At 45.2% G+C, this 27,986-nt stretch overlaps 1 protein-coding gene across 5 annotated transcripts; it reads right to left on the bottom strand.

The window, feature by feature from the left end:
• Positions 1 to 10: 10 nt before the first annotated feature.
• KCTD20 (potassium channel tetramerization domain containing 20) lies at positions 11 to 27,938 on the bottom strand. 5 transcript variants are annotated; one of them, XM_057375202.1, is made up of 9 exons: positions 27,889 to 27,938; positions 23,263 to 23,335; positions 6,878 to 7,074; positions 5,936 to 6,215; positions 4,801 to 4,903; positions 4,164 to 4,284; positions 3,023 to 3,220; positions 2,461 to 2,571; positions 11 to 1,038 (listed from the first exon to the last, which is right to left on the bottom strand). In XM_057375202.1, the coding sequence occupies exons 3-9, from the start codon at positions 7,023 to 7,025 to the stop codon at positions 746 to 748; spliced, it is 1,254 nt and encodes a 417-aa protein (XP_057231185.1). In that variant the 5' UTR covers positions 7,026 to 7,074; positions 23,263 to 23,335; positions 27,889 to 27,938; the 3' UTR covers positions 11 to 745. The 5 variants fall into 5 exon arrangements, with proteins under 5 accessions (XP_057231185.1, XP_057231186.1, XP_057231184.1 ...); XM_057375203.1 differs by lacking the exon at positions 27,889 to 27,938 and adding an exon at positions 24,942 to 26,074; XM_057375201.1 differs by lacking the exon at positions 27,889 to 27,938 and adding an exon at positions 24,530 to 24,827.
• Positions 27,939 to 27,986: the final 48 nt, after the last annotated feature.

Below are 27,986 nucleotides of genomic sequence, written 5' to 3'. Positions count from 1 at the left end.
CTTACATCTATTTGGCTATTAACAGATTTATTTTGTTGGTAAAATATCAGCTACAGTCTCTTTTGGGTTTTCCTTTAGCATGATCTACTCATTTTTACTGAACAGAAAACATCCCTAAAACAACAATTCCATCTCACAGAGAAGTATAGATAGGGAATTCCTGTGAACAGGCATGTGCTTCCTATGGAACTGGYTCCTCCTTCCCTCAGGCAGCAGTACACCACGCTGGATCCAAAGCCAGGTGGCAGTGCAAACAGATTCCTCCACGCTCAGGCTTATGCTGTCACACTGTGCTACATTTCTGCTGGTTGATAAAGAATATCATCTGTCCTGCTTTGATGTTCAGTCTTCTGTAATTGATCCTCACAAAAACAAAGCTGTGCCTAATGGTAAAGGAAAGCTTTGTCTTGACAGGCCCAGAATTTCCTCTCTCATGTCAAGCAAGACGTTTCTACACACTTGTGCTCTTCTTTCAGAAGTCTAGATAAAATATTCAGCACCCACAATCCAGAAGCCTTTGTAGTAGAAACAACAGATCATTTCTTTTTGTCTGAGGAGATGTTGCTTTTGATTGCACAATTAAGACTATGGAGTGTGGCTCTTTATTAACATGCTTGAAATACGACAACGTAGTAAGAGCATGAACGAGGATAAAGCACCTTGCAGGAGTCTGTGTCCCATCACCTGGGATGAAACTACGGCGAGAGGTTCCCACATCCAGCAGGATTCTCCACCCTGAGCCACGCTAATCCGGTAGATCGTTAACAACCATTTGGGAGAAGGGGGCGTTCAGCCTGTCCAGTTCATCCACTTGGGGRGGGTGATGCATTATAACCTCATGGTCCTCTGACACATCATCCCCCACTGTGACCAGGTTTGTTAGGGATTTGCTGCGAACACACTGGAAATCAACGTGGCGGCTCTTGCCCTCCTCCTTTTCCCAGGACATCTGGATGAACGGCCTCTGCACGTAGTTGTAGATCACCTCGGAGCGGCCACCAGGCCTCCTCTTCACCTTCTCCTTGCACGTGGGATACCCTGGAAACACAGACAAAGTCAGTTCCACTGCATCCCTCTGATTCACAAAGGGATAACAGGATTCCAGCAGAACACCCAGGCAGGGGTGACTTTGGAGTCAGGGTGAGACACACACACACAACTCAGTAGACAAATGCTCGGATTCCACATTATCATTACTAGCTTACAAAAGGCTGTTCTATTTTCCCCTGCAAAGGAGTCCTGGAAGTCTGGACATCCTTCACAAAGGAAAGCTTAAAGATCCAGGAGCAGGTCATTCCCATGTGCCAAAAGATGAGCCAGTGAGGATGAGAAGGATAAAGGGGCAGACAAATCAGGAGCAATATTAAGACATTGTGAGGTTATGTGTCGAGAAAAGAAGAAGAGTCAAGGCTGAGCCCAGATGGGCAACAAGGCCAAGGGCACTTGGGCTGTAACAGCCATGGTGTGTCCAGCAGGCCCAGGGCAGTGACTGTCCCCCTGTTCTGGGCACTGCTGAAGCATCTCGAGTACTATRTTCAATTTTGGGCCCCTCATGGCAAGAAAGACATTGACAGGTTGGAGCATGGCCAGGGAAGGCAACGGAGTTGAGGAAGGGTCTGGAGCACCAAAATCGGCTGGGAGAGCTGGGGGGGGGCTCACCCTGGAGCAATGGAAGCTCAAGGGGGACCTTGTGGCTCTGCACAACTCCCTGACAGGAGGGGGCAGCCGGGGGGGAAGGGTAGGGCTCTGCTCCCAGGGAACAGGGGCAGGACCAGAGCAAATGGCCTCAAGTTGTAGCAGGTGGGGTTTAGATTGGATATCAGGGAAAATTTCTTCACCAGGGTTGTCCAGCCCTGGCACARGCTGCCCAGGGCTGTGGYGGAGTCACCATCYCTGGAGTGGTCTAAAAGAYGTGTGGATGTGGCAYTTGGGGATGTAGTGGGCWTAGCAGTGCTGRGTTAATGGTTGGACTCAGTGATCTCAGAGAGTTTTTCCAACTTAAATGACCCCATGATTCTAAGATATGGGGGTGCAGCACTGTGTGCAGTCAGTCACAGGTGCTGCACTGCACCAGCCATTCTGTGAGCAAACACCCATTTTTAAAAATAAGACAGTCTCCCAGGACAGAGCCCAGCAGTCTCCAAGTTCCCTAAGGGAATGCTYGGATCAGCAGGTGGAAGCATTTGACTCCCGTTTCCTGTTTACTCATTCCTAAGGAGACAAGTCCTTCTGGTGCATGTTATGTACCCCTAACTTTCCTTTAACTTTGAAGCCCCTTGGCCAATTTCAGTGGAACACGTTAGAAGTAAAGGAAGAACATGCTGAGTTTTGACTTGTTTCATAAAAATAAATGTAAAGCACAGAGTAAACAAGGAAACGCCTGGAGTCCAGAGGAAACCAGGCTTTACTGACTGTGGAGTCACCTGGTTGTGCATTTCCCTTGCTGAGGCAGCACTTTACCTTCAATGCCAATGCGAATGTTCTTCAGGCCCCGTTCCTTTAACACAGCTTTTGCCACGTCCCGGTTCTCGATGTACTTGAAGAATCTGTACAGCTTGGAACTGTAAAGGACTTGAGAAAAAAAAAAGGGTGTTAGAATCTACAAAGAGGAACCTTCTCYCTGCTTTTGACATGCCCTGCTGTGCCAAAATCCAGGTGTGGTTTCCAAGAATTATTTCAGGTGTCTGTTTYCCTCACTGGGATAAATCGCACTTCCTTGTGGGAAGGCAGAGATGYACATCACAGTCTCCATAGACTGGGTGGTGATGGGAGTGCAAAAGAAGGAGTATTCCCCCACTAAGGAGCCAGGAGAAGGTTGAAGGGGAAGCAGAAGCAGAAGAAAACGTGCAGTGAGTGCTGAGATCAGCTCTAAAAAGCGAGCTATCGTGCCTCCAGCAGCACCAGCTCAGAGCACACAAATCAGGGCTCCATGTGCCAGCATCTCTCCATGGAGGAAGGCAGCTTGGGAATGTGCCTTTTCCTCATGGCTGGGTGTGTGTGAAACACAGTGCAGAGCCCTCACTTTGTGAATACTCCTCTCCCATGGGAGGGGGATGATCCTCATCCCAGTCCACGGTGTCCTCATCTGTCAGCACGACGATGTGGCAYTCCCGCTCGCCCTTCCTGGCGCTGTCCACCATGATGGGCAGGATCAGCTCCTCCAGGTAGCTGTCAAACTGCTTGTGAGCCCCRTCGTTGGASAGCTCRTGTAACAGAGCACCTGAGGAGACAYAGAGMAGAGGAGCTTTGCTGCAGGAGGAAAATATGTCCCAGCTCTGCACCKCCCAGATCCACCCGAGAGCACAGCCAGAATTCTTCYCCAGACAAATTGCTCAACATATGTTCAGACACATTGACAGCCTCCAGATCCAGAACTGGCAAAATCAGAGGTACATACTGCATTTCAAAGGGGATGCAAATGGCACTGCAGAACCATTCCRTTCCCATTAAAAACCTACCAAGCTCCAATCAATACAGTGCAACAGTAACAGACTGAATAATTAATTCATTATCATACTTAACTTGAATTTCCAGCAACAACCTCTGCCCTTGAAAGTCCATTTTGCTGCCTTTTCTGTGATCTCTCATCAGAGAACAGGGCAGGAAATTCCACCCACAGCCTGTGTTATGATACCACACACCCCATTTCGGTAATGTGCCTTTCACAGACCTGCCTGTGTTAAAAGTACTTTTTTTCTTGCCAACATGCCCACCAAAAAGCTGTTCCAAATCAAATCCCTTCATGATCAGGAACTCTGTTACTTTCCAGATTTGTTTTCCTTGGTTTCTGCTCTGCCCACCAGCCTTTAGTTTAAATTATTCACGATTCTCTGGTATATTTTGGATAGGGGTTATAACCCTGCTTTTAGCCTTCATTTTATTGACAGTAACAGGAAGCTGTGCTTAGCCTCTGTTAGAAAAAGAGACTAAATTGTTTATAATTTGCTTTTGGAACAAGGTGCCTGTGTTCTGAAGGATTCAGTCACTTCACTTTGGAGTGAAGCGGCCAAAAGGAAGCTGTTTAAATGCAATTTGAGCCCCACTGAAATCCACACATTCATGCTTAAACTAAAGCACAAGATTAAGAACTATACTGATTCAGGATCAGAGTGCTCAACACTCTGCTAATGATCTCCCAAGAGCTGATTTCTCTCCATACTTACTTAAATCTTGACATTTGATTGTGTTGAAATCAAAGTTTATGCAGAGGTAATCACATGTGTCTCGAAGGTCTGGGATGGAAATCCCATCTGGGCAGTTAATGATTCCRGTTTTGTAATAATCCTGTGCATAAAAGGACAGTTTTTAGAGAGAAAAATTAAGAATATCTTGGACTGTGATCATTCCTGTTAGTCTTTTGTTTTGTTTACTAATGCTGGAGAGATACKGAAGCTATTTATAGCTCTGTGAACAGTAAAACAGCTCTGCTTGTCCGAGAATCTACGTCTGTTTGCAGATCCTCTAGGGTCTGATAAATTATGAGCTCCAGTTAAAACTTTTCCATGGCACAAGGTTTCAGAAAATGTCATATGCAATATGCATTTATATGCAACCACAAGGTCAGGATACAGCTCAGGAATTACAACAGCAGGACATAGAAAAGGTAAAAGGCAACACGATCAAATATCTGAAATGTGGATTTATATCAAAGCCCGCTCTATTTTTTCTTTCAAAATCACAAGGCAAAACGTGAAAACAGAATGTCCCAGGGAGCACAGCTGCCTGGAGATGGCTCAGTTGTGCACATGTGACAAACAGATTGTTTCTTTCTTCTCCCCCCATCTGCAAAGCTGCCCTTACCAGCACGGTGCGGAACACGGCCGAGCTGATCCCTTCTGCGATCTCGTATTCGCCCTTCTCATTTGGCCTGGTGAAATTGTACTCTCTGCCTGGCCCAAACATCCTGAAGAGATAAAGAGCTATGTAAGTGCACAAGAACATGGAAATGCATTTATTACAGWGACAAACAGGTACATTGGGGTTAAAAAAATTCTTCCCTGTGAGGGTGCTGAGGCCCTGGCACAGGCTGCCCAGAGAAGCTGTGGCTGCCCCAGCCCTGGGAGTGTCCAGGGTCAGGATGGACAGGGCTTGGAGCATCCTGGGATAGTAGAAGGTGTCCCATGGCAGGGGGTGGAATGAACTGAGCTTTAAGGACCCTTCCAAATGAGGCCATTCCATGAWTCTGTGATGAAATCCAGTAGTGACACACAGATACAGTAACTTAAACCTCCACTCCAATCTCTTCCATAGTAAATAAGGACAAAAGCTGGCTCAGGGAGGCCTGGGCTCTGTTGCTATGGCTACTGCACTGCAAGGAACAAGCCAAAGGAACAGATCATTCAGTCCTCGAGCAGCAAATCCCCTGGCACTAAAGCCCTTGCACTGACCCTCACCAGATAACTCCACGTGGTTTTTGATGCCTTGTTCTACACAACAACACGTGCAAGGGTCAGTGACCCAACAGAACCCTTTGGTCAGAGCCGGGGAAAGTGCTGGCAATGCAGCACACAAGGGTTTCTTGGTGCAGCAACAGGCCCAACCTTTCAGCAGGAGCTGAGTAACTTCTATTTCAGGAGAGGGAGGTGGCAGCAGAAGGGGATGGAGCATTATCATATTGCCCATTCAGGAGGGAGGTTATCAGCTGGAGACAGATGTACTGCTTACAGACCAGACAAACACTTGGGAAGAAGGTAAATGGAGACCAAGTTAGGCTAAAAGTGTGCATTTTTTGATGGGAGTGGACCAAAGGGAAGCTTATCTAGGGAACTACCAGCTCTCCATCTGGTCAGGTCTTGTGGGTCTCACTCACAGCCAAATTCTGACTGACGTCACCGTGTGTACAGATGAGATCACAAAACAAACATTACATGTTTATTCCATTTTAACAAATATTAGACTGTCCTAAAGTACCTTAAAAATAACAGCAGTGACCTACCTTCCCAGCATGGTATCAGGGTGAGCAGTGAAGATCTGGGGATTCACTGCAAAGCGGGTGCCATCCACCACCAAGGTCACTTTCTCTGGAGCCACTGTCTGGGAACTGCTGCTTGAAGACAAAGCGCAGCATCCGTGGCGTTCCTGGGTATTAAAATATTCCGGCTGTCTCTTATTTCCATCTGGGAAATGGCAGTTGTGAGGYTCTTCAGGAGCAGAGAGCATGCTACTGATCTGGGGACTTACTGGGCAAGTGTTGTGTCGGCATTCAGAGTCCAGACCTGAGGGACACAAACAAACGTTGCAAGGGGAAGAGAGAATTTATTGAAAAACAWCATTTCATAGTAACACTTCCTACTGAAATGAGAAAACTGAGTCATRCAATAATTAAGGATGCCAATAGCCATAACTGTCAGGGGAATATTCTATGACATAGAACTAGGCTGTTACTGAATTGAATCAGCAGCTGGATGTTTTGATGAACCATGACGCCTAATGTTCCTTGTTAAAGCAAGATGGATTCAGGTGCAAATGGCAGGAGCACAGGAATTAAACAAGGYCAGAAATACAGAGCCAGGCTGCTGGCAGAACTCCCACAGGAAGCTGAGCAGTAGCACACACCTCACCACGGTGGTATAAGGCAGTAGTGCCCAGTGCCAGYCCGTGGTGGGCACACAGGACTGTCCAGCTGCCTCCAGTGAATGTGCTCAGGGACAGCCCCAGGAGGAGCTGCCTGGCCAGGGCATTCCCATGGGATGATTGTGCCAAGATGCTGAACTCTGCTGTGAACTGCTGCCCTTTAGAGCAGCCTGGCACAGGCAGGGGACATACTCCCCAGTGCAAACTGCCTTGTGATACTGAAACATTTTCCAAAACAGAACACCCCTCAAAACCCAAAAAATCATCTCACTTAAGATTATACGATTGAGGATGTTATGCTTACTTTCAGCCCTGGGAACTGCAGGGCTGTGACCTCCTAACACCACAGAACTTTCTTCTGACTCATGGGCTGCTACAGTTCTGTTTTCCACAGGACAACTGGACTCCTGATTTCTTGACCAGTCTGTGCCTCCAGCACAGTTCACATTCATGCTGGTCCTCCGTGCTGTGAGGAGTTGCTGGCGTTTCCTAAGAGAAGAGCTGGAGAGAGAAACCCAGGTTGTTAGTTTTGGAAGAAACTCCCATGCAATGAAGTTGAAATCCTTGTATCTGGTACAACAAGCAAGGTCCCTCAGGCTCAAAAGGCATTTCTTCAGGTATTTTTAACTGTGTTTCAGAGGCTTATGGTGTTAGTTATGCCCCTACTCTCACCTAGGAAGAGGGGAAAAAGGTTTTAAAGTAATAAAGGTTCTATTAAATCTATTTAATCTATAGAATTTAATTTTTAAGAGCTAAGTCTAAAGCCACTGATGTCTTTAGATCACATGTATGTTCCTGCAAATATCTTCCTGGCAATTACCAACCCTCCAAACCTCTAGTGCCCTTTAAAAATGTTTATATTCTCGACTCCCAGTCCTGGCAAAAGGAACTCTGTAACACAGTTACAGCCTGAAAAACAACATTTCCCCAGTGAACAGCTCAGGCACTGCCTCTTAACCACTCTGACCAGGAGGTTCCCTGCTCCCAGGTATTGCTTGGTTTTGGTTCTTTCTTCTCAATTTATCCTGTGCTGTCAAACAGTGCTCCCCCCAGTATTTAACCCACAAGAGACACTCACATGGCAGAACWGCCATGCTGGAGCAGTCCCACACACAATGCTCTAACCAATAGCTCTCTAATTTGGAATGTTTTTCCAGCATATGTGGAGATACATCTTCCATTTTTTTTCCCATTTTTTTCCCAGTGAAATTCTTCCTCCTTATTTTGTTTTTAAGATCCACTTCACTCCTTTGTATCTCCTAACAGATCAGGTCTCTTTGCTGTCTCTTTCCCCCATTCTCTCTGGCATTTGTTTTGCCCTGGATGAGAACCAGCTCTCCTTTCTTGGCTTCAAGTGTTTTCCTTTCACTCYCTCAAACATAAACCACCAATTTCCTCATTAATGAATTTTTCCAATTTCCCCCCTGCAGAACAATTGTTCTGTGTCCTTCCCTTGGCTCRGTGAAGCCTGCAGAGCCTGCGGGTGCCATCTCTGACGCCTGGCAGAGCAGTGCCGTGGCAGAGACAAAGCAGATAAAACACAAMCCTAATAAAACAGCAAAATGCCAAGTCAGAGTTGCTGAGTTTTCTGGGCCAGCACCTGCTGAGGGTGAAGGCCTTAATGAGCAGTTCAGTGCTGGRTTTCAAGTCCATCGTTACTGGCAGTTTGAATTAAGCATTTTATTCTTAATGAGAATTTAAAAAGGAGTAACAATTCTTTCCTTTGGTTCCATAAACCCCATTCTAAGTTGCCAGCATTATTATATCTGTATATTTTTAGAAAATCTGCTGCTTACGCATCATGTGATGGTCATCTGAAAGAAGATTTTTGGCAACAACAAAACCATTTCTTTTTTTAAAGAGTCTGACCAGGAGGACCAGTGACACGAGGAGCTCCCGAGGGTCATCTCAGTCCCAGCAACCTGAACAGCACCCACAGCATTGCCTTCCCCTCTGCTCTCACCACAATACCCGGTGTGGGGAAACTCCCTCTCCCCACACCTTCCAGGCTGCTTTCTTATCCTGGCTGCCTGGACCCTGAAGAGACCCCTCATCAGTCCCACCAGAAACCCAAYAGTCCCTGTGAATGCTGCCCTGCACCTGGGAATAGATTGACAGAATATCTTGAGTTGGAAGAGACCATCAGTATCCCTGCTGCTCACAGGAACACACACAACTACATCGTGTGACCAAACATCCTCCAGGTGGAACCATGGAATATCCTGAGCTGCAAGGGACCCACAAGGTCATCCAGTCCAGCTCCTGACCCTTGAAATGATATCCTAAAATCCCACCCTGTGCCTGGCAGTGCTGTCCAAATGTTCCTGGGGCTCTGGCAGCCTTGGGGCCATGCCCATTCCCTGGGGAGCCTGGGGAGTGCCCAGCACCCTCTGGGGACAGAAGAACCTTTCCCAACACCTTAAGGGAGATGGACCTGGCCACACATGAACAAATCTGTTACCTGAGCAGAGGTAATACAAACTCCCTGTGAAAAACCCAAGCAGTCCTCTGCTCTCTTCTCTCATGTTTTAGAGCAGCAAAGAGGTGGTAGAAAGTCCAGCAGTGCTGGGCAGTGGGACATGAGGATGTGGAGGTAAATCTAAATATGAAAACGCACATACTCTAAAACACCCCAGAGGGAAAAAAAAAGCCCAAACAAAACCCCAAAAAAGGCCTTTTGAATCAATTCCAGAATTACTATGTCCAATGGAACAAAAAGTCAACTATTGCCCTGTTTCATAGCACCGCAATTATCGTGAGGAAATGGAATTTTTCAGACTGCAAATGCTAAAGTATTTATATAACTAATACCATGATTTCAAACACATTCACTGAATTATTACATTGTATGTTTTGACCCTGATATTAGCTCAATTGGTTGGAGCATGATGCTGATAACACCAAGGTTGTKCATTCAATCCCTGTAAGGGCCATTCACTGAAGAGTTGGATTTAATGATCCTTCAGGGTCCTTTTCAATACAGAACATTCTGCAATGAGTGATCTGAACCAAAATGCTCTAAAATATGGTAACTGCACTGAAAGTCAAAACTTGTCTTTTAAAATGCAGTTTGATTTACTTAGGGAAAAGTATTCTGAAATGAGGAAAAGAATATCCTTGTCGAGAAGATAATCAAGATAATCCTAACCCTAAGGGAAAGCCCTTAAGGGGAGTCATTCTTGAGACTTGCCAGCTGTCAGGAGGAATTCCAGAATGGTTTGGGTTGGAGGGACCTTAAAGCATCTCAAGGGTCACCTCCCAGCAGCCCAGGTTGCTCAGAGGAACAGACACCACATCGCGTTGTGGCTCAGGAACTCTTTCCCCCCAGCCCCTCCTTAACTTTCCTATACTGAAACAATATCCCTGATAAAAGTGATGCTACCACACTCACCAGGGAACAGAATCTGCTCTGTCAGCTGACAAGAACTCCATTAAGAAAACAAGATAAGCATAAAATTTACTTCTTGGGTCTCTTTCTTCCAGGAGTGCTCAATTGCTGCAGCTCTGCCAACAACCTCCCCTTGCAATGCCTGAACAATCTCTTGATTATTTAATACGTTACTCAGCAGAGAGGAGAATTTAGGCAGGAAATCAGATCAATAAGCAGAGCATATGAAGGCAAAGAGCAGCTTTATCCAGGGACACTTAGACTCCATAATTTCCCCAGAACTCTGCCTCACAAGCCCCATTTAAGTGATGTCAAATAGCATGAAACACCAACAGGCTGACTATCACAACAACCACACTGAGTTGGGTGAATGTTGAAATCTTTGTTCATCACTTCAAGCTCTGAGTTAAATGCAGAGACCCTGCACTCAGCTCTCAGCAGAGACCTTAACTACAGCASCTCAGAAATTATTTACAGAACTATGGAGGAACTACAATACACAAATACAAAAATTCCCCCACTTTTGTTGCCTAATCTGCTAAGCAAGAGTTGTTAGGGAAAAAATGCCCCCGCTGTTTGACACAGTTCTCCTGTTCTTTTCTGTTACACTAAGTTGAGCACCAACATAAAGTACTAAAATCAGCTGCTCTTTGCAATGTGATGGCTCTCCCAAGTGTAAGATCTGACTTTCCTCTTTCCTGGAAGTRGAACATCCAGTCCTGCTGATCATCTGACCCAGCTCAGGCTGATGGCATTTCCCTGCCCCCTGGCCCCTCTTGGCATGCCCAAATGCTGCACATCATGTGTCAGCAGAATTGAGGGAAATGAGAAAACAWCTTTTTGCACATCTGGCTGGTACAATAAATCCCCAAACTGGTCATTWAACGTGACAAATCTATTGCAAACACACCCAGAACCCAGTGGGGAAACAAGTACATAAAGACTTCAAGGCCAAACTCCTGCCTGACCAGCTTACAAATGTCCTGGTTTCCTTTCATGCCCAGGATCAAGGAGAACTACCGTGGTGAGAATGAATACCCATAAATAATAATTAGCACTATTCATCTTCAAAGCTTTTTACAAATATTAACTGCTCATTGCTCCTAAGAGCCCTGGGAAGCACTGCAGGGAAGTGTTTTATGAGAGAAAACAGGGACACAGAGGAGATTTAATCCTTAGGCTGAGAGCAGCAGGCCCACTGCCTACTCAGGTGTTACTCTGACTTGTGGCACGTTCTCTCCTCAGCTCCCTGGCCATGCACCAGCAATTCCTCTACAGCATCAGGACAAATACTGCCAGGTTACCACCACCTTCTTCAGAGGGCTCCTTCCATGCACGTTTCCACCCTCTGGGAAGTGTTAATTGGGTGGCACCACAGAAGGGATCATGAGCAGTGAACAGGCACCCTGATGTCTTTCCTCACTGGGACCAAACAAGCCTGGGACTGGTTTGTGTGCTCAGATCCTGAAAAACCAGGGAAGGACCGGGCCACAGAGGAGCTGAAGCCTCACAGCTGGACTGGGGGAGCTGGGAACTCAGGGGCAGCAAAAGCCCCATGTCACATTTGGCACTAAAGATCAGTGAAAGAGCTACTCCAGCCAGAGAAAGGCTGTGGCTTTTTTTTTGTTTTTTTTTTTTTTAAGGGAATCGGTATCAGAATCAAAAATCAAAATTCCCATCTGGCTCTGGCCGYGGGTTTTGCCCTACTTGGGGTGTGTGGGTCCTTCCTTCCTCTGGAATGCAACAATGTCAGGAATGAGCTGTGCRACTGCACAAACATCTCTGTGCTGGTGGTCCCAGTGAAATCATCTCAATTTGAACTAGTCTAGAGCCTTGTCTTTCACTGAGGGAAAAACAAGGAAGTCAGATTTAAATAGTTTTTAATCACAAAATGGAAACACTTTTCTWTAGCAATGAACCTGTGGCACAAACAATTCATGCTGCAAATGCTTTGCAGAGATAAAGAGGCTGATCCTTGTTCTTTGTAATTCTTWAGAAGGAAGTGTTTTGGAATGTAAAGAGTCTGGGACAATCTTCAGCAGTTATCCTTCCCCACCCTAAGGAATCTGAGGCACTTCCAAAGCCACTTCCCAATGCAGACAGTTCTCACCCCACTACTGGAAGAGTTGAATGGCTTCACTTGCATGGGCCACCATAAAAATGGTGATATGTGCCATGAAAAGCAACTCAAATACTGCAACATGGCCAGCAGATGAAAACAAAAGCATCAGTACAAACATGCTGGTTTTTACTTTTTATTTATTGTATTCTATAAATATAATATTTCATTATATTAATAAGGATATACCCCTCATCCGTGGAATTTTTTAAAAGAGCTGTTACAGAGTATTTTAGGTGTAAAGAACTAAACAGAAACTTCAAAGAAAAATAATGAAAAGCCAAGCTGCCAAAATCCATTGAGGAATACAGCCCTTGCTGTAACATCTGACAGCTTATGCAGGGTCTCACTGTCATCTGGCATGGCAAGAGTGAAGTTTTAAGAGATTAAAAATAGTAGAAATTAGTATCTTTACTTCACCATTTGRTTTGCAAACGGTGAGGAAGGACCAGCAGCAAGTGAATCAGCTGTGAAYAATCCTCCCCTCTTCCTAAACCACAGGCTAACCATCAGGACTGAAATAAAACTCCAAACAACTCATTTTTAAGGTGACAACACTCCTTTAAGTCTCCAAAAACATTCCCATGTACAATTATTCTCAGAAATATGAGCAAGCAGGAAACACGTGTACGCAGGGTGTGCCTGACCTAATTCCACAGCCCTCCACTTAGAACAAGATGGATTTCTAATAGAACTGCACATCTTTCCACAATGGCTAAAGCCTGGCTTTAATTTCTGTCCCAGTTTAACCCCAGATGGCAWCTGAGTCCCAAACAGCCCCATGCTCACTGCTCCCTGGTGGGATTGAGAGAGAACTGGGAGACTAACTTGTGGGTTGAGATGCAGACATTTTAATAGGTAAAGGAAAAGAGAAGTGGAGGTTGTGTGGAGACCTCACAGCACCTGCCTGGATCTGGAGGTGCTCCAAGGAAGCCAGAAAGGGACTATTCATAAGGAACTGGAGGGACAGGGCAAGGGGGAATGGCTTTCCACTGCTCAGAGGGCAGAGTTAGATGGGGTATTGGGAAGGAATTGTTCCCTGTGAAGGTGGTGAGGCCCTGGCACAGGGTGCCCAGAGAAGCTGTGGCTGCCCCATGATCCCCGGCAGTGTCCAAGGCCAGGCTGGACAGGGCTTGGAGCAACCTGGGATAATGGAAATTGTGCCTACCCATGGCAGGAGGTGGAACAAGATGAATTTTAAGGTTCCTTCAAACCCAAACCAGTCTTGGATTCTATGACTCCATTAAAGCTGTGCATGCAAGAAAAGCAAAACCAGAATTCACTCCCCACCGTCCACAGGCAAGAAGGTGCTCAGCCATGCCCAGAAAAGCAGGGTCACCTTACCTGGGAAAAAAAACCACCACCACTCCCAAAATCCGCCCCCCTCTTCCTTCTTCCCTCAGCTCTGTATGCTGAGCATGATGCCTTCAGGTGTGGAATATCCATCCCTGGGTCAGCTGGCCTGGCTGTGTCYCCCCAGCTCCTATGCATCCCCAGCCCACTGGTGAGTGGGRARCAGAAAAGGCCTTGGCTCTGTGYRAGCCCTGSTCAGCAAGAATTARAACACCCCTGTGTTATCAACACCTTTTTCCAGCAAAAAATCCAAACCACAGCTCCCTATAAGCTACTAGGAAGAAAATTAACTCTGTATTAGCCAAAAGCATAAATTCTTAAAAGATCTCCTTAGAATACACCAAAAGTTCCTCTAAACATAAAAGCAGAGAAACAAATTAGCAATGATTTATTTCCTACTCTGGAGACAAAAACAGCGATCTCACAGGTTTAAGATAAATAAGGACAAGTGTTTCCTGTACATAAGGACTAGGGAATCAGTGTAAGGTATAAACCACAGAGGGAATGTAATATGGAGATAACAGATCTCCCCTGGGTGGGTAACACTGGCTAAGTAAAAAAGCAGCCATCAAACTTGATATGAAAAATTATAACATTGGCAAGTATACAGCAATCCAACTTTGCATTTTCCTAATAACTATTTGCTTCTGATCATCACATGGAGACTTTACAAGAGAGAGCGAAGAAAAAAAAAGAGAAAAAATAAACTATTCTGCCTATGAGGTCAGCTCAGCTGCAATAAAAATTGCCCAGTTGCAGGGAGGCATTCCAGAGGCCTGTGCAGAATGACAGGAACTCATCTGGTAGAAAGAAAGGCAAAAAGTGAAATGTTCCCTACTAAAAATTCAGACCAGACCTGATAGCCCATTCTGTAACTATGAAGGATCTCAAAGCYCACCCAGTCTCACCCACTGCCATGGGCAGGGACACCTTCCACTAACCCACATTGCTCCAAGCCTTGTCTCCAGCCTGGCCTTGGACACATCCAGGGATGGGGCAGCCACAGCTTCTCTGAGCATCCTGTGCCATGGTCTCACCACCCTGATATGGAAGGATTTATTCCCAATATYCCATCTAACCCTGCCCCCTGGCAATGGGAAGCCATTGTCCCTTGTCCCCAGTCCCTCTCCTGCTCTCCTGGAGCTCTCCTGGAGCCCCTTTAGGCACTGGAAGGGTCTCTAAGCTCTCCCTGGAGCCTTCTCCTGTCCAGGTTGGACACCCCCAGCTCTCCAGCCTGGCTCCACAGGTCTCCCCCAAGCAGGGAAATCAGTGTTTCCAGGCTGAGCCCCAGGCACTGCCCTGTGCACCTGAACCAAAGGAGATGCTCAGGACCAGCTGAGACTTGGCAGGGCTGGGGTTGCCACTCCCTGGAGCACTGGAGAACAACATGGAAGTGCATTCACCTGGATTGCAGCAGAGAGAACATGTACCTGCAGCCTTCATGCTTCTCACGAGCCTCTTACTAATCCTCATTTCATTTTCCCAACACGAACRCAAGCAGACAATAAAAGCTGATTTATAGGTTGAACCAGCACAGGCACATGACAAAAAGCTTTTCCCTTGTTATGAAATAACTCTATCAATATACAGAGGATTCATTTTCCAKCTGGCTTCAAATGATAGATGGAAAATAATGTCCAGCAGGCCTGATGCAATGCAAGACAGCCTGAAAATGTTGGCAAGAGACAGCAAGGAGGCTGATGAAATGCCTGATTGTTTCTTCCATTCTGTGCATAGTGCTGCACTGTTAGCAAAGTTTACCGACTTACTCATTTACTTGAGGCTTAACAAAAATCCACTGTTTCTACAAATGCAATTCAAAACTACAGTTGGCAATATGGGTTTAAGGGTTTAACACTGCACTTGCACACCTTGATTTAAGAGCCAGAGGTCACCAGGTCCTTCTGTCACCACCAGAGCTCAGTTTATGCACTAAAATGACCCCCAGCAGTGCCCCACATTCAGAGCATCTTTTCTTTTGCCAATTTTCAGTCACCAAGTGTGATACAAGCAGAAAAATAAASGAGATTTATTAACTTGGTGTAACCTATTACAGACTTTCCAAAAATAAGAAGGTCACACTGTGGCAGCCTCATCAACGGAACAGATGAAGTGCATCCAGCAATGTCCCACCAAGGGAACAAAATTCCTCACCAAGGCAACAAGTTAATGCCTTTTTTATTTCCTTYCCTCTGAGGCTCAGGGTATTTGTGTTAAAGAGCAAAACCAAGCAAGATATAAAGGGCATTTCCTCACACTACTGGAATAAAGTAATCTGAAAAATTATATTTGATGTTCATSAACAGCTTCTTACCACTATGGCAATGGCAACTTTGCCAGTGCTATCTGAAAAAATTCAGCAATTTAAATAAAGCTAGCCATGCCCATATAGAATATACACCTCCTTCCTTGGCAGAAGGTTAGAATGTGCAGATATGATCAGGGAAAAGGTAAAAAAAAACTGTGGCAAAAGATGAGCTGTTGCAAGTATAAGCAGGATATTTTTCTCTAGAGACAGGAGAAACAAATGTTCCCTGCTAAAATAGACAATACTGAGCTAAATAAAGTTTTAAGGCAGGTGACAGCTATGGGTTACATTTTCTCTTCACCTGAGTTAAATTAAGCTACAAATACTTAGGTAAAAGACTGCAACGGGAGTAAGTACTGCAGACAACATAGTTTGGCTATGTTCTCTGTTCTACCATTTTCTGCAAAAGTACTTACAAAGCTTTCAGAAAATCCCACACACTTCAACAAAGCATAAAAGCAAGAACTACCTTATCCCTTTGGATTTAAGAAAGCTTTTCTTTCTTAAGTTTTATTCCTAGGCAGTTAAATCAAACTTGGTTCCAAATTCCCACKATTTCAATTCCTGAATTTATATTATACAAAGTCCAGTTTTTCAAATATAACCTACAGAAAACAGCAGAAGGGCAAGAGTATTTCTGAGGGAGCTCTAASGCAGAACCTGATCTACTTGCAGCCACCAGAACTTCTGAGCAGAACTGACCACTCATAATTCCTGGTGTAACTCTGGAGCCAAGCACCCCTCCCTTACTTACTGCCGGCTCATCCGTGCTCAGTGCTCCCTGCACCAGGATCCCGAAATCGTTCTGGAGCAGAGGGAAACACCAAGGCACAGCAAAGCTCCGGAGTTTAAACTCTTTAAGCAGCAATGGTCACTCCCCCAAAGCCGAGGCGGCTGATTCATGTAAATATTTCAGGTTAAAAGTCCCTCCAGCTGATTCATGGAAAGTTTGACTATAATCTGTGCTGTAACAGCTTGAAGTCTCCTCTTGCCAGTAAACGCCTCCCGAAGGTCTCTCTCCCTCCCCAGGTTGCTCATTCAGACAAGTTTTTTCTGGAATTACGGGGTAGAAACGRCTCAGTTTTATTAAACCCTTGATGCCCTTTAGTAAAACACCCTCCTGCCATACACCCCTCAGACAGGCAGAGAGGACTTAGCCACCAGAATTTTTGGTTATGTACATGACCATGTGCATATGGACTCCCATGTCCAGCAGACCTGGGCCCAAACAAATTTACAGTAACTGAGTATAAATTGAGTTATTTTGATTCATCAATGCTTTGCTAAAGAGCCACAATAAGAACCACCACCTTCTCCTGGTGTTCAGGTGCCATGGCTGAGGCATTACGTGTTTCTGTCACCTGGAAATGTTACCCTCTGTCAGCTCAAACATTAAATAAATCAATTMTATTTCTTACTGCTTTCCCATAAAATACACCTGGATTGCTCAGAGACTGCTCCAAACACTATTTCACAAAACAACAAGAGTTAAATATATCTCATATAATCAATAATACATAATWTTTTAATGCAAACAGAGTCTAAACTAGGAGGAAAGTGATAAAGCTCTTTTCAAGTCTGAAAGTGTAAATGAAAGATGCTGTAAGAGAACTCTTACTTAAAAACAAATCAAACAATACAACATAAAAAAAAACCACATTGTCCCTAATTACTAACTTTCAGATGCAAAAACTTGGGTTTGGGGGCAAGACTTTTTTTCTTTAATGCCCACTCATCTCATCTGTCTAGATACCAGTGCAATAAAGCACCTGTGGCCTGGTAAAGAGGTTGGGGCAATCTAAAGAGCAACAACATCTAATCACCAAGAYGTGCTGTCCCACACCAGGTGAGGCTGGTGGCCATCCTTAGGACAAAGAATAAATTTATATATTTTTTATATATAGATGATATAATTTTTATATGTTGAATTTATAAATTAGCTTTTATTATTACCCTATTTGTCTTTAGTACAGCAACTGTGCACTGTGATCTCTTGAGATGAGCATCAGAGTATTATCAGTGTATTTTGAAATATACAAGTTTTTAATCAATTTAATTCAAAATTAAATTTTAAACTAAATTACAAATTAAAAAAATCAGCWGAGAGAATATCCAGCCTAAACCAAAATTCCTCTCCTCATTTACAGAGCTTTTTGTTTGCTACAAAAAGTTATCTGATATTTCACCCACGGCAAAAAGCACCTACTTGTTCTGACTCTTATTTTAGAAAGGCTGAGAGCCGCTCAAAACTCCACCTTCCTTCTCTGGAAGGGATCCCAACAAGTAACTGCTCACTCATTCCCAGCTCATCTGCTACAACTCTGCCCTACAACTCCAACTGCCATTCATTTCTAACCAATTACATGGCAGCAGCTTGGTAAATTAACAATAGATGGCACATTTTTCAAGGTTGAGTGCAGTTACAGGAACTTTCAAAATAATAACAATGAAAAAAACCAAACCAAACCTAAGAAACAAACCAGGGGAAACTGCAATGAAATGCATTAAAATTTTAAGGTAATATTGCTGTGTTGAGAAAGAGGTTCAGAGTGCAGGTCCAGCAGCAGTTTGTGCCCAGTGTGGAGGGGCAGAACCAGGCTAGGCAAAACTCAGGCTTCCTCACCCAGCACTGGGGATMTTTCCCCAACTCTGGAATGATTCAGGCTGGCATGGGGTCCCTGCCAGGGGAACTGTTTGCCATCCCCACGGGGCACTGCCCTATCTCACCCCAACAGTCACTGGAAGCCTGTTCAGATAAAGCCACAGCTGAATTCTCCTGTGGAAAGGCAGAGATGCTCCTTAGGAGCTGAGGCACAAAGGGAAGATTATCAGTGCTGTCCTTAAATACAACAGAGTTCTCCAAATCAGACACATGGTTTAATCCTCATTAAGATACAGACAATACGAAAAAGCAAAACAAACATAAGGCTCCTTTCAGAGTGCAGCTGCATTAGTAACTGCAAATAATACTGAGTAATCCGAAACCAAAATAAACACAGGAGTTTTATTTAGCACAATTACAGCTCTTTGGAAAACACCTCCTGATTTATTTTAAGGGAGGCAAGAGCAGGGGCTACAATTTCATCGAGGTGAGGCCAACCATTAGCATTCTGTCAATTCATGTCAGCAGAGAACCTGATASCTTATTTTCAAGAACTGAAAAACAGTTCGTGATTTCAAACCWACCAAGGTTTACAAGGGGACATTGGCAAGACACCTCTTGCTTTGTTTACATGCCTGGATAAATATTTTACATGTCAAGCATAGTTATAACACTTTCTAAGAATATTCCATTACATTCTTTCTTCTATGACTAATAATTGTTTCACAAAAATATTTGGCCAGTGCTGTGTTAYAGCAAAATTAGCCAGGAACTGGAGCCATATTTTGTGGGAGTAAAAAAGAGAAAATACCACTAAAAAAATATACAAAATTGAAAAAACAGAGAAGATGCCTATTTCAACACACATAATGAGGTGTTCGTGCAGAGGGAAGGTGCCTATTTGGGCACTGGATAAGGTCACTCTTGAAAGGGGAAAGTTCTAAAATTGAAGTGTATTCCAGAACAGTCCACTCCACCTTGACAAGCAGAAAGCTAACAATATTCTAGCCAAAACTGCAGCTGGTTTCATGTCTATCTCAAATATAACATGCAAAAGAAATGCCAGGACTTTAAAAAAAATATTTATTTCAAGGAAATGGTCTTCAAAGCCTGTCACTCTTCTGCTGAATAATCCAAGAGATTCTTAAATAAATTAGCATATTCCAGCAGTACAACTTATGCATGATTTTAATAAATCCTTAACAAGAAGAYAGATTTTCCTGTAGAGTCTGCTAATTAAAGAGTCTATTAATGTCCAAAAAGCTGCTCTAACCCAAGGATTTCAACTCGGTCCTGATCAGATGTGACCAAAACTGTGATACTTTAGAGCTCTTAACATGGACTGCATGAAATGAGGTAGCTTTTGTCAGTCTGGCTGAAGGCACAGGACATCCCCTCTTGCTGCTGAACCTGGAGCACCTCTCCCATGAGCAGAAGTCCCAGCAGGGGAACATTCCCTCCAGCCCCGTGTGCTGGACACAGCCTGGGCAGCACGAGGGGCTGGAATGCTCCTTGTCAGTGCTCCAGGAAGAAGTAAAGCCTTTAAGTTTCCTGGCTCTCAATCTGGTTCACAGGAGGTTTTGTTTTGAGTTGTTATTTTTACTTCAGCTGTGACAGCCTTCTAATTAAAGACAGCACTAAGTRTCTGCAGCACACAGGGTGAGAGGCTGGAGAACACTCTGCTGCATTAAGAATCATTTMATCTCTCAGAAATGCAATGACTCCACTCTCCAAGTAGTGAAGTGGCATTTCCCATAGCTGTTCATAACATCTTCAAAATGCTCTTGGAATGTCTTAACAGCACAGAGTGAAGACACATAGAGGTGCCACAGCCACGACATGTTAACCAATTTTCTGAAAACAACTGAGAGTTTCAAAACCAACTTTTAAAAGGAGAAGCCAATGATCTTGGCAAAGAACATTTTGTAATAGGGACATTTGACAGACAAGACACCATTTAAATATAGCACAGCCCTAATGCCCAAAGCTCTCCACARCTTTATAGTTATCAATAAATCCAGTTTCCCCCTTGCTTGGCCAGCACAAGGTAACAGAAATCATTAGACTGGCTTCACCTCTGTATCTTGTGCAGYGCATTCCCAGCTGACCTTCCCTAACCCAGCCATTTGTCACTCCTTGGGCCTGACAGCAAAACTGCATGTGAGCACAGCTTCTTCCATCAAATACGCTCATTTTGGACTTTCTGAGAGCCACGTTGTTCAGTGCTGCGAGGGGCCTTCCATCCCCAGGACACTGGGAGCTGTCACAGTGATCTTCCCACCCCACCGAGCACATCTGACCACGGCCTCACCCCGAGCCTGAGGTGGGACAGGGGCAGACACACTCCAGCCCCATTACTGGATGTGAAACAAGACGGAATGCTGGGAATGAGAAAGCTCCTCTCCCACGTGCCAAGAAATGCTGATGATCAATATTATTCTCCATTAGTGCAGCATCCAAATCGATGGTTTCGACCACACTCAAAGGGAGGTTTGAAATCACTGCACAGCACAGCTGAGTCCAGAGAYCAGCAGCATTTAGAGTAAAAACTAAAACCTGCCTAGTCCCAAGCGACTCAAACATTAGCTAATTTACACATGCTTACGATAGATCTCAGCAAAACCTTGTGATCTTTAGGTGCTTTATATTAAAGCTGAACCACTTCTCAAATATACCTGAATCCTATGAGTTGCACATGACTGAGTTTGATTTTTCATATTTGTAACCTGGTCAGTCTGAAAGGAAAAAGAAAAAATAGATACTATAAAAAAGGGTCAGGTTGTGCTCATATATACAAGAGAAACTCYATGGATTTGAGAAATCAAATTGCAACAGCAAATCAAAACCTGAAATTTTACTAATCTCTATTTCTTTTCTGTTTGACTCCTTTCCAGTAGTAGCAGTAAAGTATATTTTTCCAAAATCCGTATCAGTTTAAAGGCCTTTGTTATGTACACATCCATCTCCTGAGGCTGTATCAGTTCCTGACACCTGACCAAGGGCTTCTCAACCAGCATTAGACTACATGGAAGTCTGCAAGTGCCTGCCGGAACATTTCTGTCAATGGATTAGGGAACTCATTCATAACCACCAACTGCCACAGTAGATAACATTCCAGACAGACGGAAGCTTTTCTGTGGGCAGAGATTATGTAATACCACAATTTTTAATCCACTCGCCCAGAGGAAGACRAAATGAGCTCACTTTCACAGAGGTTAAAGCTTCCTTATTCTGTTTTTCTCTGTTGTTTGTTCCGGTTATGTTGAACTAGCAGATGATACTGAGCACGTGAGCTGAGGGACTTGGAAAATCCACCCAGCTCATCCTCAGTCCATCCACGAACTCTGCTGCTGCTGCCATCAGTTTCTTCCTGCCTTTTCCCTACTCACATCCTTTGTGGACCTCTCACTCAAATTTATCYGAGTTACCAGAATAACCTGAGTGAGAACTGCAGTCATTCAGTTATAAAATAGACACCACTCAGAAAAAAAATAATGTGAATGGTTATTAAACTGAGCAAATCACCCAAACTGGGGCAGATGCTTAATCCTGACGGTTTACAGGCCATCCAATGGCATCATGTGGACTCAGATTAATTTCAGGAAACGTGACCAGCTGCTGCCCCACCACAATGAGCCACAGGGCCAGGCTCCAAGGGATCCAGCCATGTTTTCTAGACCCGGAATTGCATTTATTGAAAACCCTTCTTTTATCAAACACTGCCTTGTTATTTACACCTGCCTCATCTGTTTTGCAAAGCTGCGTAACTCCAACTTTGCATACAAGCCATGTGGCAAAAGCAATCATTAACTGTTACACACCACTTCTCCCTGCTGTCACAAGGTTCAGTTCTCCTGAACTGAACTTTTTATGGCTGCCAAGMTCTGCTTCCTTCTGAAAACTTCCTGATTAAACAGACTAAACTCTGACACCCAGCAGAGGTCAGGGACATAGCACTGTTTTATGGAAGATGGTTGGGAAGTGCATTCATTTCCCAGTTCTTGGAACAATGCTGTTGCCACTGAAAACATGACTGACTAATGAACTCTAATCTATACTATTTCCCCACAAATTGCAAAGGCAGACCTGACACAGAGCTGTGCTCTCATTTCTCTATCTTTAGTCCATTTTCATCACCCCTTTTTTATTGCTTCTTTTGGYTATTTTGGTATTGAATCTCAGGCAGATTTTTATTCTTGCAGTAAATAGCTGAGTAATTCTCGAGTCACTCTGACAGCGGGATATGTATGACTTGTTACATTTTATAGTTCACAAGGGTATTTCTGTATTTGTGTGCTCAGTAGCAAAACAAAAGCAATGACTGAACATTCCTGCTCCCAGGAGCAATYCATGGATTAACACGATTTTTAATAGCTGCACATAACACATTTGAGGTTGTTCTGAGGGCAAGAAGAAAAAAAAAAACAATCCCAAATTGCAGAAGAAATTACTGAATGTTGAGCTTCAGCGACTACAGYCCATGTACAGTGCTGCTCCCAAGACTAACAGCCATTGATTTTCCTTCTCAATTTCAGGCCTATGCTTATGGACCAGCTGCCCTTCAAAAGCCCTTAGTCCTTTTTTGTGCTCCAAAAAGTGGATCCAAAGCCCAGAGGGGCCAGTCTAAAGTCTCTGCTGAGTTGGAGGACACATTGTGACTGCAAATTAGAACTGGAGCAAGACACAGGAGGAGAAATGGCCACGAAAGCTGATGGGGTAACAGACGGAAAGCAGGTCCTGGGACTTCAGCCACTCCAGCACCTGTAATTATCACCCTGTAACACTCCCAAAACACATCCCCTCCCCACTGCCAGGATTACAGTCCCAGTTTCTCTCTGTAGGGAAGAACAGGGTCGTTGTTCAGTAAACAACTCACACGCAAAGCCATCCAAAAGCCAGACACCCAAAATTGCACCCACCTTGGCAAAGATGGTCCAGCAGTKCTACTCGACTGTCATGCTGGAATTGGAGGGGACGTTGGGATCAGAAAACCTGAAAGCAGAATGGCTTTCATCAGAAGCCTGGCCAGGTTTCCCCAAAAGAGTAGATACTGTAATGACATTGTTTCTACAAAAATGTTAATGTTACCAAATTGGTAWTTTCTAAACTTTACATTAGCTCTGGTTATGCTATTTATGAGTAAAGTGAAGAAAAAAAAATGCTGATGGCTCTCCATCCTTTTACATTTCCCCCACCCCCACAGAAAAGGTGTTTATTATGCTGCTTGTCTTTCTGTGGGTTAAATTAGCTGTAATGAACTGATCCTCTGGCTAAACTCATCACTTTTCATTAAGAAACTAATTTAAAAAACAGGAGATCCTTTAGACAGCTCAAGTGACCTTTATCAGCAGGCACCAACTCAGCATTTCTCTTGTAAAGAAAGAGCTCATTATCCACACACTCCTCTGGGATCTCCAGGCAGAACACAGCAGCTCCAGAGTCCATCCCAAGCTGAAGCTTTAGGGAGACTCACTTTGCATTTATTAGGCAGGATTTGACTTTCTAGAAGGAGGAAGAGCTCCTGACAATGGTTTTGGCAAATACAGGCACCAAAGGGAGAGCACACAGGTGCCATTTCAGAGGTCACTGCAAGGCTCCTTTCCCAAGTTATTTGGCTGCTGAGTTGGCCWCTCATCATGCAGTGAGTTTCCTAACAGACTCTGCAACATTGTGATGCAATTATTAATCCAGTCCCACTGCTTGGCCAATATCCCTTTGTGATCACAGCTTTTGGCAAAGGGGGACAAAGGTGTTGTTAACCACAGCACTGGAGCCTTACGGCAAATTCATTACCAAGGGTAAAATGTTATTTACACCTAAATTTTCGACTTTCAGGTGTTTAAGTAGAGTTCATAGCAAGACTTTTAAACTATTTTAAACTTTGATTCTCCTGACTGCACTGCTACACTGTGATCAGAACACTTGGCTGCCTGTCACGGGCACATGGAATGAGTTCAAGATAAGGCTGAGTGACAAACACATCCTGGCATGGCCCAAACTTGGGGCCAAAAGCATCARCTAATAAAAAGAGATGATGATTGTTACTTCTCATGACCTCTACAGATAGACTGAGTCACCACACCAAAAAATGTTACAATATCCTGAACAGAAAACTCTAAGCAAATGGTTATGAAACCTCGTGGATGCTGAGAAGGCGGGACTGAACGTGCCAAAACATGAAGGTACCTCAAGGAGACTGAAGTAAGATCAGATTGATGATCAAATCAGCTGAAGCAAGAGGGTTTCTCAATTCTGGTGGTTAAAAATACTTTGGGGATGCAAATACATGTTACTGGTGTGCAGAGCTCAAGTAAGGCCATGTCTGGAGCACAGGAAAACAAAGTGCAACTTTGATTTTAGATGAGACACATCCAACAAACCTAAGTGGATCTTAGATTATATATTTCCGTTAGCACAACCAGTGATGAGGCTTCTGGAATTAYTGTCTTACCTGCCACTCCAAGAACTGTCTCAAAACCTTTCCAGAAAAAAAAACCAACCTCAAGAAAACCTAAAAAAACCCCACAATCACTTTCTCTGCCTGTAGGTACAWKCAATCTAYATCAAACAGCTCAAATGACTRTTGCTTGGYTCTTACCACTGTTGAGAAGGACGARTAATCAATATGGTTCTTTCATCTACAACTTCTTCCAGCTGCCCCTGCAGCTTGACTGAGCTCACTGAACTCCACTCACTTAAACAGAGTAACTACGAAACAGAAAGCTCCCCAAAAATAAAATGATGTAATGAATGCCTACCAGAAAAAATCATCCCTTTCAAGCCCAAAYCAAACACAAAACTCATCCCCTTTAACTCTGGCAGCAGAAGACAGCATCAAAGACATCAAAAAGCATTTCATGTGCTGCATAAAAGTCTGTCTTGAAACAAACACAAATAAATCAGCACACACCTATTTCCATGACAGGAGAACTTACTTTAACCTGTCCTTAAATGCTTTAAGATAAGGTGAAATAAGTCTCGGCACAGTCTTCTGCATAGGCTTCACTTGGTTTACATAAACTGCTGCRTTTCAGCCGTAAGATCAGAATATGAATGTTATTATGGAACATAAAGGCATTGCTGTACAGGCTGCTTTGCAGAAGAGCATTTGTTAGTGACGTAAATACAGAGTTATGTTATAATCAGTCTTTATTTTAGTAAGAGGTGACTGCTTCCCTAAACAGAATAAATAATAATAAAAGCACATGGAAATCCAGTCTGAAGAATACTCTCACAAGCTGCTTTGCCTAAACACTAACCCACAGATCCTGACCCCAATAATTCAGTTTTGATGCTCAGATGACCGAAAACACTTCTGTGAACTGAGGTATTTATAACCCTCAAATCCAGGTGACTGTGAGCAGCCTCAAAGCCCCTGCACAGGGTAAACAAGGACACACCTTAACAGGGAAAGCTGAGCCTTCCCGTTGATTCCCAGACACAACTTCCTTCCCATGAACTGTTTGTGACTGCTGCTAATGCCAGCAGGAAGGATCGCAAGGTGAGGATAAGGCTCTCACAGGGACCAGAGGGGAACTTTTTGCCTTAAAGCCATAATCCACAGCTGCAACAGCACTGGGGTTGTAGCAAACCTGGCAAAGTAATTCAAAACACTCTCCTTATGGAGGTTCTTCATCTTCGGTGTTTACAGAATCCCCAAATGGTTCCAGTGGAAAGGGACCTCAAAGCTCATCCCGTTCCACCSCTGCTGTGTGCAGGGACATCTTCCACTGTCMCAGGSTGCTCCAAGCCCTGTCCARCCTGGCCTTGGWCACTTCCAGGGATCCAGGRGCAGCCACAGCTTCTCTGGGCACCCTGTGCCAGGCCTCACCACCCAAGGAAGAACTTTTACCTAATACCCAATCTAAATTACAGTCAATGTGAAGCCCTTCCCCCTTGTCCTGTCACTCCAKGCCCTGTAAACAGTTTCTCTCTGTCTTTCTGCAGGCTCCCTTCAGCTCCKGGAAGGCCGCAATTAGGTCACTCCAAAGTTTYTCTTTTCCAGCCCRAAYGATCCCAATTTCCCAGCYTTTCCTCACAGCAGAGCTGCTCCATCCCTCTGAYAGTCTSGGTGCCTCTTCTGGACTCACTCCAGCAACTCCATGTCCTTCCTGTGCTGGAGCAGCTCTGCAGGTGGGGTCTCACCTGAGCGGGGCAGAATCCATCCCCTCCCCTGCTGTCCATACTGGGGGTGGGGGGGGTCAGCCCAGGACTTGGGGGGCAATTTTGCATCYSAGGACCCAGGAAWTTTGATCTTCTCATYCCTAAGTCCTTCTCCCCAGGGCTGCTCTCTATCTGTTCATCCCCAGCCTGGACTGATACCGGGGGTTGCCCTGACCCAGATGCAGYACCTTCACCTTGGTCATATTAAATCTCATACCCAAGACTGTTTGCATAATTATCACCTCTTCCCTGAAAAGCCTCAGATCACTGAGATGACAGCACAGTGAGGCAGGATCAGAGCTGACAAAAATGTGCCTATGGGCAGAAGAGGGCTGAGGTCTCACCTATTCACCCATGTAGGGGAAAATCCCTTAAAAACTCCTACTGCTTTCAAAGCACAGTGGGGCCAGAAAGGAGGGGGAAAACGAAGGTAAAATCAATCCTAAAACCTTGCTTCAGAATAACACTGCACCAAGCCTACAGCCCCAGAACACACGTAGGAAGATGGTGCGTGACCAACCAGCACCCTGAGGGGAGTCTGGTTCCATTCTGGGGGTGGTGGGCACAGCAGCAGCCRCTCCACAGGACACAACCCTGGCCTCACACACAGCCCAGGGAAAGGTGAACATGTCAGGAACACAAGGATGCAGTGCTAACCCAGGGATAACAGTCCCAGGCCCCTGCCAAACACAAAGTTTAGGGCGCACCCCAAAGACCCCCTTTTCAAGTAAACATTAAAAAGGTGGCAGCACCCCCATCCCCACAGATGCTCCCCCCTCCCCCAGTACACATGAGGTGTTGTCCCCAAACACCCTCGGAGCAGCCCCCAAAGCTCCCCAGGCCCCTCCAAAGCACATTCACAACAGAGTCCCCTGTGTCCCCTCAGACACRGCCCCACAGCCCCCTCCAGCACATCCCCTGTGACTCCCAGATACCCGCTCASCCCCACAGCCCCCAGGACCCCTGTGATCCCCAAACACCCCACTAGCCCCACCTTCACGTTCCTTGGCACCCTCTTCTATGTCCCCTGTGACCCCCASATATCCCCGAGCCCCCTCCAAAGCCCATTCACAAGAACGGAGCCCCCTGTGATCCCCACAGAACCCCTCAACCCCACAGCCCTCATCTGCACGTTCCCTGTGACCCCCGGGCCCTCCTCGGCCCCTCACTCTCCTCTATGCCCGCGGGGCTGGCAAGGCCCCCCCCACCCGATTCCCTTTCCCGGACACATAGCGCACCGCGGGCGTCCCCAGGCCCGTAACCACCCTCAAAGCACAAAGAGGGCTGAGAAGAGTCCCAGAGGCTCAGAGTGGAGCGGGAAGGGGCCCYCAAAGCCCCAGAAGGTCCCCGGCCGCCCCCCCGCCCTCTGAGGCCTCACTCACCGCGTCCCCGCCGCGGCCGCTCCCTCAGGCGGGCGGTGGGCGGGGCCCCGCCACTGAGCCACGCCCACCGCCCACGCAGCCACGCGATTGGACTAACC

The sequence above is a fragment of the Malurus melanocephalus genome, unplaced genomic scaffold (assembly GCF_030028575.1).
Source record: "Malurus melanocephalus ecotype Western Australia unplaced genomic scaffold, MMel_1.1 scaffold_243, whole genome shotgun sequence".
NCBI classification, from domain to species: domain Eukaryota; kingdom Metazoa; phylum Chordata; class Aves; order Passeriformes; family Maluridae; genus Malurus; species Malurus melanocephalus.
Note: the sequence above shows the minus strand (reverse complement) of the source record. Positions and strands in the feature narration are given on the sequence as shown.